Source organism: Denticeps clupeoides, chromosome 10, assembly GCF_900700375.1.
Source record: "Denticeps clupeoides chromosome 10, fDenClu1.1, whole genome shotgun sequence".
In the NCBI taxonomy this organism is placed as follows: Eukaryota; Metazoa; Chordata; class Actinopteri; order Clupeiformes; family Denticipitidae; genus Denticeps; species Denticeps clupeoides.
In genome coordinates this window covers 5,824,796-5,843,009 of record NC_041716.1, presented here as the reverse complement: position 1 = coordinate 5,843,009, position 18,214 = coordinate 5,824,796, and the positions used below count along the sequence as shown (strand labels likewise).

General features: G+C 40.8%; 1 protein-coding gene and 1 pseudogene across 1 annotated transcript; both read right to left on the bottom strand.

Moving 5' to 3' along the window:
* Positions 1–1,061: 1,061 nt before the first annotated feature.
* LOC114798019 (P2Y purinoceptor 1-like) lies at positions 1,062–2,064 on the bottom strand (annotated as a pseudogene).
* A 239-nt stretch (positions 2,065–2,303) lies between these two features.
* Positions 2,304–7,785, bottom strand: LOC114798444 (connective tissue growth factor-like). The gene is made up of 5 exons (XM_028994167.1): positions 7,583–7,785; positions 6,863–7,079; positions 6,067–6,315; positions 4,055–4,275; positions 2,304–3,388 (listed from the first exon to the last, which is right to left on the bottom strand). The coding sequence occupies exons 1-5, from the start codon at positions 7,649–7,651 to the stop codon at positions 3,122–3,124; spliced, it is 1,023 nt and encodes a 340-aa protein (XP_028850000.1). The 5' UTR covers positions 7,652–7,785; the 3' UTR covers positions 2,304–3,121.
* Positions 7,786–18,214: the final 10,429 nt, after the last annotated feature.

Here is an 18,214-nt window from a genome sequence, read left to right as displayed (position 1 = left end):
CACTCATAAATGAACAAATTCTTGAGCAGTAAATATCAGTAACGATCCGACCCTCCACCCACACTTTTTATCAAATGTGAATTAATAATTGGGTGAAGCTGACTAATATTGTAGTATGTATAAAATATAAAATCAAGTTGTGTGACCTGCCAAATTTGTCAAGGTGTGCTTCATAACTGTCACCAGCAGATGTCAGGCTTCAGTCATATCCTTCAGAAACGCAAACTGAAACATATGGGGCTTTGAGAGAATCTGCTTAAAATATTCCTGCTGATAAGGTACAAGGTAGGTGGGGATGGCAGAAGAAGCTCATCTGCACCACGTGGCATGTAGGTTTTTTGTTCATAGCTTTGCACACCCGGATTGGGCAGATACATTCAAAATAGGTCAGTCTGGACTGTGGGTTTTCTACTGACTTTCCTGTGATCAGAGATGTGATGCATGGTCTGCATTCCAGTGAAACCCCTGGCTTGGACTATTAAGCAACATGCAGAGTCATTGGCAATTGTCAGTTTATTTTTTCCCCATTATGCCATAATTTTTTAAAAGAAATGGTACAACAAACTACCAGTAAAAGGTTTGGAGAACCTTCTCTGTGGCAGAAATGGAGATTAAAATGAAAAATCCAATGCAAGGAACATATTTAGATTTTTTTTGGAGCAGGAGAAATGTGATGCATGTTCAATTCATCGTTTTTTTTTTTGGTTTTTTTTTTAATGAATGATAAGAAAGTGTTCAACTCACACCTTCAGGACTGTTGGAAACAAATCCTCATTGTCCCCGCTTTGGAGAGCCGTGTTTGCTATTTTTAGGTTTATTACATAACCTCACGTGTGTTATAGTTCTGTGTCTTCAGTTTTGTTCTATAATGTAAAAAATGCAAGAACCATTAATGACTAGGTGTGTCCAAACTTTTGTGTGGTAGTATATTATATGTCATTATTACTCATCCTTGAATAAATACTGATGTCGACTTTTGTTTTTTTGAGAACTGTAACAACTGTACAAACACACAACTCTCAAGTACAAACGCTTTTTTTTTTTTTTACATTGGGGTAATTTGTTAAATCTTAAAAAGTAAAGTACTAGATAAAGCTTTCTTATTAGATGTGGCCATCCTAGTAAAAATGACGGAAAAATAATGGGTTTTTGTATGCATGAAAATGGTACATTTTTAACCCTGAGTTGCTCGAGGGGGACTGTCCCTGTAACTACTGATTATTTCCAATGAACCTGTGGAGAACTCCATGGATGGAGACCCATCTTATCCTGCAGGAGATGCACAGATTTGTCATCATGGTTGCAGACATACAATAGCGGGTTGATAGCACTGTTCATGCAGGCCATGGCATGGCTGACTTGGTTGGTGAGGTAGATGCCAGTTTTGGCACGTGCCTTCTAACTTCAGTAATGTCGTAGTCAGGTTGAGGTTGCGAAAAATGTGGTAAGGGATGAAGCAGACAGAGAAAAGCAGGCTGAGAAACACCACTAGACGAAGGCAACGCAGCTTCAGTGTTTGGTCACTTTTCACAGCCAGAACTAGGGCCACTAGGGCTACCGAGTATCCCAGCACAGATGCTGTACTGTAGGTATTGCTTGACGTGGTCGTTGGACGTGGTGTCATAGCAGTTGAAGTTCTCATTCTCATTTTTGTCATAGAAGATGTCAGGCAGACAGAGGAGGGAAACCAAAATCCACACAACGAACGACCACACCACCAAGTGTAATGGAGTTATTCTGCCCCTCACATTGAAGACGTGAACAATGGCCAGGTAGCGATACAAGCTGATGCTGGTGAGGGACCAGATGCTCCCATGGAGGTTTGCACTGAAACAGAACCTGGCGACTTTGCAGAAGGGGTGTCCAAACATCCATCTGCTCTCAGCTGCGTAGTACGCAATGAAGAACGGCAATGTGAACAAGTCCAAAATGTCCACCACGGAAAGATTCAGGACTTTGTCCCAGTTGTTGTAGAGAGATTTTTGTCCCAGAGAGTTGCCCAGTAATCCAACGATGAATGTGTTGGACGGGGGGCAGGAACTTTCCAAATTCATATCTTGCCATTAGTTATTTGCCTGCATCCTCTCTTGCAAAATGTTTCTAAAAAGTGTAGAGATTTTTATTGTGTGAGTGAAAGGTCTCTTATCTTGTCACAGTTCCCACAGTTCTTTACAGGAACTTGAATGCAGCCGCAACCACATGAAGATATTCTTCTTTCTGCATGATGAATTGATACATTGATAAAATAAAAGATTATTTAAATAACTCAAGTTATTACTGTATTACATTTATTCAAAGTCTTCTTACAGGTACAAACACACATATTCTGGTTACATGAAAAATATAAGAAGGAAATGATCTAATATCTACAAGTAGGTCAAGAATGGCAGATTGTAATACTCTAGTAAATCATTTCTTCTCCAATAATTAGGTAATAATGTAAACCATATGGAATATGCAAATCCATTCACAGGTGTGAATGCTGAAATCAACGGCATACAGCACTTAAAAAAAAGCACAGGTGATAAAAGTAATGCAGTAATGCATTTTCAATTACAGTGCAATTTATGCAATTAGAACTCATTTACAATTATTTACAGTACATTTCAAGAGGGGACTATTCAGGGATACATAATTCTGTCAAACATTAAAATATGCAAAACATTCTGCCACCTAACCAGCAACACAACACAACGTTCCCATAAGTAGTGCAAATACTTTCCATAAAGGCTTGTTTCTGTGAGTCCCCCCGAAATGTGGGGACACACAGTAATTAACATGTGATTTAAACCTGAGACATGTTTTTGGTGACGTCAACCAGGCAAATCTCCTGCTCCTAATTTAAAGATTACAGATCTAATCAATGTTTCTGATCAATGCATAATCAGAATGCACACAATTTACTGTAAATACATACAACCTGATTGAAAATGGTCCTCGGTCACTTGTGCAGAGATTAAATGTGCAGTGCATAATGCACACTTTGAAAGTGGGTAGTCTAAATGTTGCCACCTCCAAAAAAAAAAAAAAAAAACACTTTGCAGTTGCCCCCAGGAGTAAAAATCCAACCATTGAGTTTTCATGTATGTGTGTCTTTCCTGCAGTTCTGCATTTGGACACTTCATCCCCTGAACGCAAGGTTGTGCGTGTGGGGGCAGTTATAGTGGCAGATGCAGGAGCTGATGGACATGACACTGAGCCTGTGCAGACGCCCCCCGGGACAGCGGAAGGTCACGGGAATGGTCTGTGTGCGGAAAGGGGTGCAGCAACGGCCATCGTTACACAGGCCGCAGTAGCGTGGCTGGTGTAGGCGCGTGCTGTAACAGCCTTGATGGAGGAGCCTCACTGGGACCGGTGAACGGAAACTTGGGTCACACCTTCGCATCCACTGTAACAGAGAGGTCATATTTTGGTTATTATCTATGCCTGTACCAAATAAAGCGTCCTAAATATGCTATAAACATAACAAAATCTTTAGCATTTAATACACGTTTAGCATTTACTGTTCTGGAAAGAGAGGTCACAGCTTGGAAATAACTGTACAAGTACATTTACATTTATATTATGGTTCATTGGTGAGCATGTTACACGGTGGTAGTAACCTAGTGGGTAACTGCCTGTCCCTGAACAAGACCCAAGCATGTCCCTGAACAAGACACTTTACCCTGAGTGTCTCCAGGGGGACTGTCCATGTAATTACTGATGGTAAGTCGTTCTGGATAAGGGTGTCTGATAAATGCCGTAAATAATACCCACTAGACTACTACCAGCCACGTATTGACAAATGACATGTGTCCCTGTAGATGTTGCATAGAGGGAGTGTTTGTAAAACAGTCATCTAAGGACCACGTCTGCTAATACCCCAGCACTCTGATTACAGGAACTGCCACTCCCCATGCACTTTATCTCATATAACTCTGCCAAAATATCCCCTATTGAAGAAACAAACCTTGAGTAACCAAACATGGTTGTTTTAGAACATTTTAACCCTGTTTGTCCAATATCATTTAGACTCGGAGTTGCAACATGTTGGTTTCTGCATAGAAAAGCTTACCACTGGGCCCCAAGGTAGGTGTGTATGGCAGGGACGGACGTTGCACAGGCGAGTCTGCCACTCCAGTCTGCAGGCATGGTTCTGGTTGGACACACGAGTTGAGATTCCAGGCCCACATGTCTGCGAGCATGAGCTCCACTCTGAACTCTGTTCAATGCAATTTGATCCGGAGTTTGGCGATGGGCCAGGAAGCACAGCCTGTGGTCCACCTGCAAGTGATGCTGAAAGACAATATAATGTGTGACACGCTGAATGCATTAACAACTGGCCACATTTCAATTACACTACACTACTCGTTTACTGACTAATAGTCAACTGGAGATCCATCATGCCTAGGTGGTCCTGGGTTAGCCAGGTGGCACCCATTCACATAGGTAGGGTCAAAACAGAAACTGTGTGACTGCCGTCATGCAGAAACATGCCGCATACATGGAACAACATTAATGTTGTTTAGATTTATATATATATAATCACGCAATTTCTGTTTTGTTTATTAAAACCACATTTACTTTCAAAATGTTAAGCCCCTCTGTGCCTCTCCCTTCTCACGCCGATGTGCCATGACACGTCCATAAACGAGAAAGCCATCTCTGTCAATGGCTTGGAATCTTGGAATCGAATTCATCAGAACTGAATGATAGCCACAGACAATGACTCCCTAGAACCAAATTATGGATTATGAATTGAGCTATATATTTCTGATTTGTATTTCAAAATACGTCTCAGGCACAGCTGGCTTCAAAAGCAGCGGTGCAGCCGTAGGGTCATTTGGACCAGAGCACTCAGAAGGATCCAGTAAAGCCATCTGATTCCTATTATAACATAAACAGTGTTCCCAATTCAAATCCACCACAGGCAGCCGACCCCCAGATAAAGATAGAATGAAAACATGTCTGAGGATAAGGGCTTCTCCAGGTTTTTTATTTCTGTGTCCATTGTGTTGTGTGATTCTGTCCAGTCAAGTGATGTTCATCCAAGTCATGAGTCAGGACGGTTGGGCTGAATCAGATCTGATTCATCCAAGTCAAGCTTGGGGCTCTTTGAAGCCGACAGAAGCATGAAAACATTCATATTGTCAGGGGTTTTAATCTTGAGGTGGAATATCTTTAGTTCTCAGTAACCTTCAGGACTTTTATTCCCTCCTGCAGGCCAATTAAACTCCTGTGGTGTGTGTGGAAGAACAAAATGTACTGCTGTCCACGTAAGTTGGTGACAGTGCTCAAACCGCCAGATGTTATTTCAAAGTGGTCTGCCCAGTGCTAGCCTTCGTTTGGTGGGCTACTTTAATTCCAGACATTAGTCTGCTTCTGAATCACAGACTATTATTTGGAAAAACGTTTGGTAAAGAGCTCTGTCTCTGGCAGGCCATTGCCAATGTATGCATGCCTGCAAAGGTCCCTCAGCAAAAAGACTTTCAAATTTTTGCATTCAAGTAGGTAGGTTTCGGAACTAATATGAAGTGTACAACTGGTAATGTGTATTACCTATGGATAGTAATGCCAGGGGGAAAAAAATCCTAATCCAGACACCCATTTCAGCTTCACTGATTTTCTGTATCTTTTAGACAAGATTTATAAATTCAAGGTACTGAATGAACCAACACCTCATTCCCCTAGATCCCTCACATACCCTTGGTTAAAGTATCCTGGCTGTAGTGGCAGAATCCCTCCCTTGTTCTAAAAAGCTTTTAAAGATAAGGCTTTCAAGCCTTATCTTTAAGGCTTTTTAAGTATAAATTAACTCTCTATTGATTGTTGTTTTACTGACATCTTAAGAATTATTTTATTTATACTTCAATAATTATTATTCTTTCTTCTTTGTTCCATAAAGTCAGGTGAGTTGTCAGTTAGGTTGACTAATGGTGTGTTATGGGATTAATTTGTGTTATTTACCTAAATATCCTACAGTATTTATTATGTCTTCTTTATTTTGATGAAGGGATCATATATAAGGATAGTTTGCTAGTAAGCTGTAAGTGAGAAGTGAATGATGTCATTATGATGGGTGGGCACCTGTCTGGAAGTCCTGCTGGATGGAGTTGTCCATGTTCTCACACACCCACTCCTGGCAGCAGCTCCCTGGTAGCTTCACGCGTTGAGGTTGGGGGCAGTCGTGGGTGGGCAGGCGAACGTCTTCCCTGCACAGCGACTTGCAGGTGACTCCGCCCCCTTCACAGCGACACTGCACTGCGCACGATGGCTGGAATGTCTCACCCTCGGAGTAGGAAACTCCATTGAGTTCACAGCCCAGCTCAGACTGATCTGAAAAAAAAAATGGAAGCATAAACATCAATCCTATCAAGCTTCACACTCAACTGGAGCTGGACAAGACCCAATTAAACCTAAATTATTGCCTATAATTTTTTTAGATTAAACTGGCACAGACGCATGCATCCAATATTTACTCTCTAAATGTATCTATTTGAGGGTGTCAATGGGCAGTGGTGGCCTAGCAGGTAAGGAAGCAAAATTCCGTCCCCACACACTGCTCCCCAGGCGCCTGTCATGGCTGCCCACTGCTCACCAAGGTGATGGCTTAAATGCAGATGACATTCCGTTGTGTTCTTTTCTTCAGTGTTTCACAATGACAATCAGTTTCACTTTTCACTGTTGAAAGACACTGAGGTGTCTGTTAGTCTTTTGGTTCATGCTGAACAGAGCCCTCTCAATATGACACATTCACATTTTCCTCTGTCCTGGTCAACATGTCCAGTTTTTGCATTTTTAATTTTTTTGTAAATTTCCTTGTGGGACTACTAAAGGAATATCTTATTTTATCTTACGTTCAAGAACAGGCAGTCCTACTCACCTATGCACTCTCCAGGGTCACCAGGGAAACTGGCACTGTAGTCACATTGCAGTCCCTTCTGTGTGTCGCATGGCTCAGCATTACTGCAGGCCTGTCCTTGCTGCCTGGCACACACCTGGCAGCAATGGCAGCCATCCCAAACCAGGGCAACTCCAACAGGACAAGCGGGCACAGAAGCAGGACACTGACATGGCCCTCCACACGGCTGGCACCCAACCTGAAGCGTTAAGACAATTGCCACCAAGGATTAACACTAAAATCTCACCAGAACATTTATCCGGCATGGTGAGTTTATTTCATAAAGATTCTGATGCATTCAATCCTCACTGTATGATCAGTTATATGAAAAAAAAAAAACATTTTACCAGTCACACTCTCCAGTTTACCAGGCACACACACTCTCAAGATAAGAAAAAAAAACATTTCCAGTTCCCAGACATTCTCAAGTCTGTAAAAACATGTTTCCAATTACTTATTGACATTGCGGCCAAAAGGCGGGAGACTGAGCTATTCCTGAGTCATTTGTACCAGTGGCAAAACTGAAGAAGTCTTATTTTCTACCATGATCAAATATGTCTGAACATTTGCATGCAGCATCACAGATTCATGCACACATCATGTTTGAGGCACTTTCTGCAGAACAGCATCATCCTTTAAAAAAATACTAACGTTGGTTCTGAATATATATTATTATGGTCAAATTTACCCAGAGTCTCTCACCTGTATCCCCACGAAGAACATGAAAGCCCAGATGATCATGTCTTTCCTGTGTCTGTACATCATCACCATCTGTTTTGGTCTTCAGACTTTTTTTCCCCTGTTTCTCACTCTAGTACTTTTATCCTCCCCTTTTCTCCGTCTCTCTCTATTTCTCTCTCTCTTTGTCTGAGGTGCTCTACAGCCACAGTGCACAGCCCGCCCCAAGCTGCCTGACATTTATAACATGCGTCTCCTGATGTCACGGACGGGCTGCCATGTAAACAGACACTGGAGCAAGATCAGAAATGTTTCGAATTCCACACCCCTTCCACCCGTTCCAACCTTTTTCACCCCATCTTATATAAAGCCTTGGCTGATGTCTTTCTTTTTTTTTGGAGAGAGAGAGACAAGGGGCACACATACTTTCAACCTACTCTTGTACTTTTGCGGATGGATATTAGCTATGTCAATCTCAGCACCATTCATAAACGTTAATGACATAATATATGACATTACTGGAGGATAGGAGTGACCCTGGCTTTTTACTATACTATATAGTTTTGTAATTTATAATATTACAATAACCGTTACAGCTGGAGGGAACCTTTCAATTCACAGCACAATGAGACCATTCAACACTGTCACCATAAGCACATTGGGGTCATTTCATTTTGTGTTCTGTGCAATGCAAGCTAAATATTATTTGTCCTATAAATGTGCTTAAGCAAATGCTGATCACAGCGAAGCGAAAACACACTCTGCGCCAACCGTTCTTCAAATACAGGGCAGGAATCTGGAGAGCAGTGTGGAGAAGACATCTTGAAGTTTCCACAGAAAGATTTTTCAAAAGGATGGACTCCAGTGTGGTTGGATTATGTATTCCATTTCACACAAATGGCGATAAGAACAAGGATTTGTGTCTGCCAGTGCTTTCTAAAATTCAAGTTTCCATACAGCTACGCAGCTCCATGCGCTTCATCTCATCTGTGAAATGTTTGGAAATATATAATGTGTATATATTACAATACTGTGTACTGCGTGTTTATATTTTCCATGATTTACTATGTCCAGGGAGTGTTGGGAGCCGGGTCCCATAGCAACAGATAGGTCTCAAGTGAGAGATCTGTCTTCACAAGCCAGTTCTCACATTCACAAGGTTCATTTCTGTGCTGTGTGTGTGTGACCCTGAAACCTTTTTAAACATACCTGTTTATCTTCTTTTCACATGGCTCGCTGATCTGCATTTTCAGTCTTTGAATGAACAGATTCTTTGAATTTGAAAATAACCACATGCTATGAGAACCATCTTTTTGTGGGAAGCAGGAAGGGAATATGATTGCAGTGATAAGTGTTCCAAGATCCAATGAGGACTGTAACCCATGTCTAATCACTCATTTCCATCCATTAGGTAATAGCTCCTTAAATTGTGCATGAACTTGGATGACTCCTCCTTTTGCCATATCCATAACACTTAAGTAGGTTTGGGTGAGTGTGTGTTGCATAGTTTCATAGCCAAATCTCATTCATACACTTCTGAAATCAAGCTCTGTTTCAGAAGGATCCTTCCCAAACAACACAATAAGCACCTTGCTGACATATTAAATACAAAAAAAGTTTTTTTGTCCACTTATGCAGGCCATAGCAACTGTTCAGACAATTCTATATTCTGTATAAACCAAAGGAGTACCACCAGGGCAAGGGACATGGCTTATTTATGCCCATTCCAAAAATCCTAATTTTTGAATCAATAAATGTCAATAAATGTCACAAATAAAAAAAGCTCTCTAATGAGCTCGCCACATTATTCAAATGTGCACATGCACACATCTCTTTCACTTTAACATGTCATTTATACATTTATTAACATCATGGTCAAAGTTGTCCCACACCCCAGACATTTCTTTCATTGCCAGTGCAACCAAAACTTAATCGCCAGAGGCTAGAGTCCGTTTACACCTCCTCTCCCTTTTTTTTTTCTTTCTCGCTAGTCAAAAACTCATCATTTACCTGCGCAAGTGAGTGTAAAAACTAGTTTGGTTTGGGCCGTCTGCGCCTAAAGTTCCACTTGGTGGAACCCCAGGCATTACAGTACGAATTCAAATGAAAGCCATAATTATGACTTTATTTCGGCAATTCTATACCAATATTCAGCAGGCCGGATAAAAAAAGACGGATTTGGTCATGGGTTGCACCTTTTATTAATTCTCTCTACCGGTTTGTTTGTCAACCAGTTTCTTTTCATTTGGTCATTTGTCTGGTCTGCTAATTACACCTGTTTCCTTCTATTATTCATTTAAATGCTATGCTTATGATCATAGTAATTTAGCTTTATGAAGAGTGAGGATGACCTTCACAGGAAGCCAGAATGTCTGCTGCATGATGTCTTCAGAGCTTCTTGTATCTCATTGGTTAAAACAACAGAACACGTTTCTCTCTCTCTGTCTTGCTGTGTAACTTTCTCTTCTGATAAAATCACTTGTGCAGAAGTAGTCACCATTCCTTTCACTAAGGGGTTGTTGCAAGAATAAAAGATTCATTATTAAACAATTTAATAATTAATCTGATATAATTCTGATTATTAAACGCATCAAGCTCCTCGCAATAATTATGGTTGCGGACATATACATTTTGTTCCTAAAAAATGAGCACTGTAATTATAGCAAGTAATATTTAAAATAATAAAACAATAACCATCGTGTTCTGAATGTGTTTTTCTGTGTACTCTAAATAGCAGCTGTGTGCCAGATGTGCACAGTTATAAGGACACTCCATCATCATCGTCCAAGGTGTTCCTGCAGCTAAGATGTTATGGTGAGGGGATGTGACACCTGGATTCCAGGAATTCTGTCAGGGCTGTGTGAAAACGTGGTGCGCCCCGCCACAGGAAAGCCCCGAGCCCCCAATAAGGATGCTGTCCTCAGCAAGGGTCAGCTAAAGACGTCAGAAGCAAGGTGCACCTACCAAGCTGCCAGATCAGGCTTGCTTCTTGAGCACACACAGACGCCGCATATACCCACAATGACATGGTTATGAGTGGAGCTGCATCCGTCTGCCTCTGCATCAGATATTTCAGGGTAAGTTGTGAAAGTTTCCAGCGAGACTTGAAAAGGCCGTGTGATATTTGTCTACATACAGATATACAGTGAATACTTCCCTCCGCTGACAAAAGACGAGTGATGAATGAATGTCTGTGTGCCAGGAGACATGATGGAACTAGAAAGTGAATGAGAAATTCAACCTGCAATATGTTAAATGTAATAAAAACATTTTTAACAATTTAATGCCTGAACCAAGAAACAATGGACAGAAAATAATCTTTTTTAATCTTTAAACTCTATATTATACATCTTTACTCTATATTATACTCTTTACTAAAATGCAAAAAACAAAATAACAAATAACATGTAATATGTAAATCAAAAAAGTAATTTGCAAGCCTGTTTTTTGTATCATACTTTTTTTTTTATTCTTTTCTTCTGCTTCATCATCTGTCTGTACAAGGCCCTCTATCTCACTCAAATTGCCATCAAGCAGGTGAACTTCCATCTATAAATAAGCCATCGCATGGATATTAATGAATTCTGAGTCTAATTATTACCACTAAAATCACCCTTTATTCTGGCTGTATGTGAGAACTTTTGTAGTGTGAAAGGTAGAAGACCAACAGATCAAATACAAAAGGGTTTTATGAAAGTGTCACGACTACGGACTTACGAGGGAAGGAAGCGCAGAGGTCTGACATACTGGGAAGGGGTTTTTATTATAACAAACAATAAAGAAATACAAATAAACAATGGCGCGGTGGCCGAAAACGATTTAACTTAAATACAGATAAACTAAAACTAACCCGTAGGCGTGTGGCGATTGCCAGAACTCAAATTACAAACAGTGTTACCAACTGAAGTTCACGAAAATGCCAGCGACCCCGAACGGGCGGAAACTTCCGGCATTTATGGGGCGTCAGGATTGGATTCCGGTGTGGAGCCCAGCTGCAGGCAATCCTGACAGAAAGGTTTATATCTTGTGGTAATGCAATGGGTCTCAGAAATGCATGTCTCAGGTATAATACGTACCGGCATTAAATGCTTAAAAGTAAAATAGACTTTTTACGTGGCCTAGTGGCTACGAAAGTGGACTTGTAACCAAAGAGTTGTGGGTTAAGGTGCCATTGATGTCACCTTGAGCAAGGTAGCGTCCCCACACACTGCTCCCCGAGCACCTTTCATACCTGCCATCTGCTCACTAAGGGTGATGGGTTAAATGCAGAGGACACATTTCGTTGTGTGCACTGTGTGCTGTGCTATGCCTGTGTGATCTGCCATGGGTCCACAATGCATGTTTCTTCTCTTTGTGCCACTGCTTTGATCTTATATCACAGATCAGTGCCTCTGGTATGGTTTAGTGTAGAAGCACCACACTTGGAACATTGTGAAAGTATTTGATCCACTTACCAGTTATAAATTATTTTATAGGGAAAAAAAAAATCTGATTACTTATAATGATTAAGATGCTGCATGCATCACATCAACCATTACAGAGAGGCGGGAGAAAAAAAGAAAGAGGAATGTTGGGCGAAGCTGTGACTGGATATCCGAAGATACAACATCAACTCACAGTGCAAATGTGTTATGACATCTGAGAATAAAAGGAGTGCAGTGACATGCTATTTGAGGAATGTTATATACAAGGTTAAGACTACACACAGGCTATTTCTGAACACCGTAAACGTCTACTTGACAAACGCTTTGTTTTTTGTTCCTCTTGGACAGTCTCATTGGTGTATGCCAGGAAGAGAATTCATCTTTATAGGGATTAATCAGAGTTTTCTACATGAAACGCTGAGATGATGGTGTGGCACCACCAAAGAGCAGCAGGCATGTCTGCCCTTTCAGGTGGCCTGGGGCTGGCCAGAGAACCCCAGGGTTCGCAAATAAACTAGACAGGGGGAAAAACTAATGTTTTCACATCTGTGCAGAAGCTTTACATTAGTCATTTGTGCCCTAAATGACAGAGGATTTATGAAAGGATTTATTGTTAGCTTACCCCAGTGTCACCTTCCATTTTCTCTACAATTCTTTTGCATGTTCACTTTAACTGGATGTTTTGGGTTGAGAAGCAGACATAGCTTTATTACAGTGTGGAGATATGGGACAAAGCCAGTTCAAACAATTATCTCTGTGAAGCCGGCAATCTTTCCCGTTGTGAAACAACTTTCAGATATTAAAATAACACTAACGCCAATAGGATGATTTGAACACAAAATAAGTGAGTGGCCAGAAAAGATTTAAAAGAATTGCACCAACCCGGCTGTCACGCCGCATGACATATTGCCATCTATTCAGAATAAGAACAAAGCAAAAGTTCATCATTTATTGTCTGTGAAAACAGACATCACTGACTTTCAATTTGAAAAAAACTGACTAGATTTGTGGTCAAGGTTTGTGCCGAGGCTGTCAATCACTTCTGTAATCACACTTTCTTTGAACATACAGTCCAAAGGTTTTAGGTAGTACTGAAACTTTATAACCTAACCTCTAAACTATATAGCTATATTCACCTCCCCACCTAGTGTCCATGAAGGCACTATCTAAAATTGTCAAACATATTAAGGCGTGTCTAGGGCTGATTAATCAATTAATCAATTTATTTTATCTATCAATTATTCTATTTAATCACAGTTAGGATTTTGGCTGACACTATTCAATTAAGATGACCATCAGATATTTACATTTGAATAGCAGGCTCTGCTGCATATCAAATCAAGCACTTTCTCAACCAACCACCAGGTGGCGAACAAAAGCATTGACTGTATGTGAGACTTAATGTCGGAAGCAGTAGGTGACAACATAGAATGTCGCATTCAGCCTCTCGGCATGCGCCAATGCTGGCTTCAAATGTGGACCGGGTTCCAAACTCATTAAAAAAAATGCTTCGCTGGCGGTATGAGCGAAAATGACGGATTTTTGCGCTGCATATGGCTGTAATAACAAACAAACGAAGAATCAATGCATAACATTTCATAAGTAAAAGTAAAGCTCTCCCCGGGTGCTTTTCATGGCTGCCCAATGCTCACCAAAGCGGGTTTGGTTAAAAGCAGAGGACACGTTGAGAACACTGTGTACTCTGCTGTGTTTCACAATGACAATCAATTCACTTTAATTTTATTTTATGTTACGAAATTTTGTGTTTGACAAATAACTTTATTTGTCTTACAGACCAGAAAATCTGTCTTCCAGAGGTGTGGACTCGAGTTACATGACTTGGACTCGAGTCGTTAATTTGATGACTTTAGACTCGACTTGACAAAATGTAAAGAGACTTGCAACTCGACTTGGACTTTGACTCATTGACTCGTGACTTCACTTGGACTTGAGCCTTTTGACTTGACAAGACTTGCTGTTTCCCAGAAAACCCAAAGATTAAAACGTATGTTATTACCGAACGCTCTGTATCTTTCAATGTGTGTGTATATGTGTGTCTGTGCGCGTATTTGCTGTCGGCAAGACATCCAATCAAATTAGATCCACGTTGTTTTGAGCCAACAGCATCCATCCAATTAAATTACAGGACAACCAACGCAGTGGAACTCTCAAATAACGCGCCAGTTAGACAAAATGATACCAAAGATAGTTTCGTTCGGATATAAAAACTACGAGGTGGTCAACAAAAAACGAATAGCAGTATGCAAAACATGCGGGTCGAAGATTACAGACGGAGATGCAACAACTTCCAACTTCGTTCGACATTTGAAGTTGCGCAAAGAACGGTAAGTTCTGAGTGAATGCTAACGCTTATTTGCTAACTTTTCTTTGCTGTGTAGTTAAATCAGTGAGGCTGTAAACTCGCTGTTAACGTCGCAAACTGGTCATCTGTCCACTGCGAGTTCACTCCCTTAATTCGTACACTTATTAAAGTGATTTTTTAAAACCTGGTAGGATGAGGTACTTATACATAACATTAGTCAATGTACAGTATCGCACACAGTACATTTACATTTACAGCATTTATCAGACGCCCTTATCCAGAGCGACTTACAATCAGTAGTTAGAGGGACAGTCGCCCTGGAGCAACTTAGGGTTAAGTGTCTTGCTCAAGGACACAGTGGTAGTAAGTGGTGTTTGAACCTGGGTCTTCTGGTTCATAGGCGAGTGTGTTACCCACTAGGCTACTACCACCACAGTAGACGGCGGTCAGCAGCAACGTGTATTTTAGCCACCAACAAAGACATACAATACATACATATTAGTGGTGGGCGTTAACGTGCTGTGTGAGACTCTTATCGGGCGATAAAAACGTTAATCTATTCACAAAGTTGGGTTGGAAGCTGGGTCTATACTACGCAAGATATTGTGCCCGAGTTAAATGGTTAGATTTATAAGTATATTTCTCCTTTCTTGTGTCTTTTATGTTCTTATTTTCTAAAGATTTTTATTTTGTTTTTGAGACCCGGTTCTCTTGGACACATGGCGTGAGCTGTGAGAGGTGCGTGGGGTTTGTGTGCAAAAAGTTATTTCTTTCATTTTAATTTATGTACATATTAGGAATATTTTGCATGTGTGTTATTTTGTGAATATTTTTTATGTTCTTTTAATACTGTATATTGTAGAGAGAGGTGCAGAAAGACACGATGTTCTGACGCGACCTTGCTTTTTGTACAGGAATGCAGTATTGTAAATTGTCAATGCTTTATGTTAATGTTCAGTTCTCTTGGACACATGGCGTTAGTTGAGAGAGAGAGAGGTGCAGAAAAATGCGATGTTCTGACGCGACCTTCCTTTTTGTACAGAATACACTTTGCACAGAAAATCTCTTGGGTGTCAGCTCATCAAGAAACGAAATCAAAAAGTTCCACAACACAGAAGAAGAACCGCTACACTATGATGACTTTCACCTTGATATTTTAGCGCGGATGTATACCTAGCCGAATTGCACTGTAGGGGGCGAGAACGAGTATTCGAACTGTGAAATTACCACATCAAACGTGACGTGGTAACATGGATGCAGCTATTTAACTGAATAAACAGCTGGTAAACACAAGTACATCTTATTTTCCACTTCCCGCGGTTAAGTTTGTTATGTTCATGTATTTGTTACAGTACAGGACAAACTGCTGTGGAACTAATTGAAATGCAATATGTCATGGAAATACAATGTTAGCACTTTTTGTTCAAATAATTACAGTTGCACTTGTTTTTTCAGATGCGTTTATTCTGTAAAGCAGTGGTTTAAAATGAAGAATATTCTTTAAAAATATGAGTTAAATGTTAAAAATGAAGTTAATAGTGCAATGTCAGCACTATTTATTTCTGCAGTTTCAATTGCACTTGTTTTAATAATAGATTTTAAAAGCATACACGATCGGTGAAAATATATTATTATTCTGCGGTTGAAAAGACTTGAAAGGACTCGACTCAAACTGCAGGACTTAGGACTTGACTTGAGACTTATCAGTCTTGACTTTGGACTTGACTCGACACTTGCCTGTCTTGACTTGGCACTTGACTTGGAACTTGAAGGCAAAGACTTGAGACTTAAAAAAAAAAGCAATGACTTTGTCCCACTTCTGCTGTCTTCCGACCCTCACACCATAGGAAAAGCACAGCATCTGTTCTGACTAGGGCTGCTACTATCGAATATTTTTGTAATCGATTATTCTGGCCATTTTTTCGTCGATGAATCGGATAACTCATACAACAATTTGTTTAAAAAACAAAAACAAAGTAAACGGGGTCGGAGCAGTTGTGACCTCACCGGCGCCATCTTGGGTAAATCTATATGCCACTGAATGTAGATTTGTCCATCTGTTGCATTTATTATTACTTACCTTATGTATAGGGAAGGCGTGTTTTGAGATGTAACTTATCAGTGTGTGTGTGTGTGTGTGTGTGTGTGGCGCACGCGGGAGAATTACTTGAGTGAGATCTTTGTATTTGCTCTCTTGCTACTTATCACGCCCCGTCACTATCGACTCATAACACAGGCTACAATATTTACAATAATTATAAATAATGTACGTTAGAAGCGCTAATGTTCATATCAGTTAGCAATCATAAAAATACGATACCTTGTTGAAGCTCCGAGTCCGCTTGGAGAACTGCAGTTCACATGTTTTCGGTTCAGGTGCTTTAGCATTGATGACATACTTTTATGGTAGGACAGGTCCATTTTACAATCCGTTTCTATAGTTCATGACAAATCTATATAAAATACCTCTCTGTATGGACCTGCCCTGTCTATAGTAATTTTTTTTCCTCAAATAAGCAGGTAAATGGATGTTCGTCTAACTACGGCGGATGTGAAGTTAAGTCACAAAAGGCTGCTGGACCAGACAACATCCCAGGAAGAGTGCTCAGAGATTGTGCAGACCAGCTGGCAGATGTTCTCACCAATATCTTCAACATCTCACTGAGCACATCTCACTGAGCACGTTGTTCCAATGTGTCTCAAGGCCACCACCATTGTGCCCGTGCCGAAGAAGTCTTCAGTCTTCAGCACTTACACCTATCACGATGAAATGCTTCGAGAAGCTGGTCATGAAACATATGAAGCCCTCCACCCTGGACCCACTGCAATTCACCTATTGTCCAAATCGCTTGACGGACGATGCCATCGCCACCACCCTGAATCTGACCCGCCTTCAAAAACAAGGACACATATGCATGAATGCTGTTCATTGACTTCCTCTAAAAGGTCAACAATCTATTTCTGAACGTGGACAAAACGAAAGAGATGATTGTTGACTTCAGAAGACAATGGAGGGACCACTCTCCAATGAACATAGACGGATTTTGTGTGGAGATAGTCGGGAACACAAAATTCCTTGGTGTTCATCTAGAGGAGAACCTCTCCGGGAATTTCAACAGCCAAGAAAGCCCAGCATCGACCATTGAGAGCATTCAAACAGCTTCATCACTCTCTGGTTTGGGAATTGCACTGTATTGGACCGCAAGACCCTACAGCGAATAGTGAAGACAGCTGAGAACATCATCGGAGTCTCTCTTCTCCCCATAACGGACATTTACCACACACACTGCATCAAGAAAGCCACCAGCACTGTGAAGGACTCTACACACCCCTCCCATCCACTCTTCACCCTCCTGCCATTTAGTAAAAAGTACAGAAGCATTTGGGCCCTCACAGCCAGACTATGCAATAGCTTCTTTCCACAGGCCATCAGAAACATTCAGGAACTTAGGAATTTTCCACTCTGGTTTGACACACACACACACACACACACACACGCACGCTACCTCTGTTATATTGAATAATATTATCTGTCTGTAATATTATCTATTAATACACCATTCCAATTTGTACAGCAGTATTTGCACTATTATTCTTTGCATATTTATTATTCATTTCACTAGTAAAGCGCGGCCGGTCTCATTGTTGTCTACATGTTTTGTTAAACTCTTAGACTGCCTGTGTCAGGATCGATTGCAGCTGGGCTCATCACCTGTGCCCCATCCTGACAGCGCATAAAAGCCTGAGATTTCCGCCCCTTCGGAAGTGGTGACATTTTAGTGGACTTTAGTGCACGTTTGTGAATGTGTGTATTTTTGAGTTCTGGCAATCGCCACACGCCTGTGGGTTAGTTTGAGCTCTCCCCTTTGTTTAAATAGTTTTTGGCCCCCGAGCCGCATTTATTTGTGT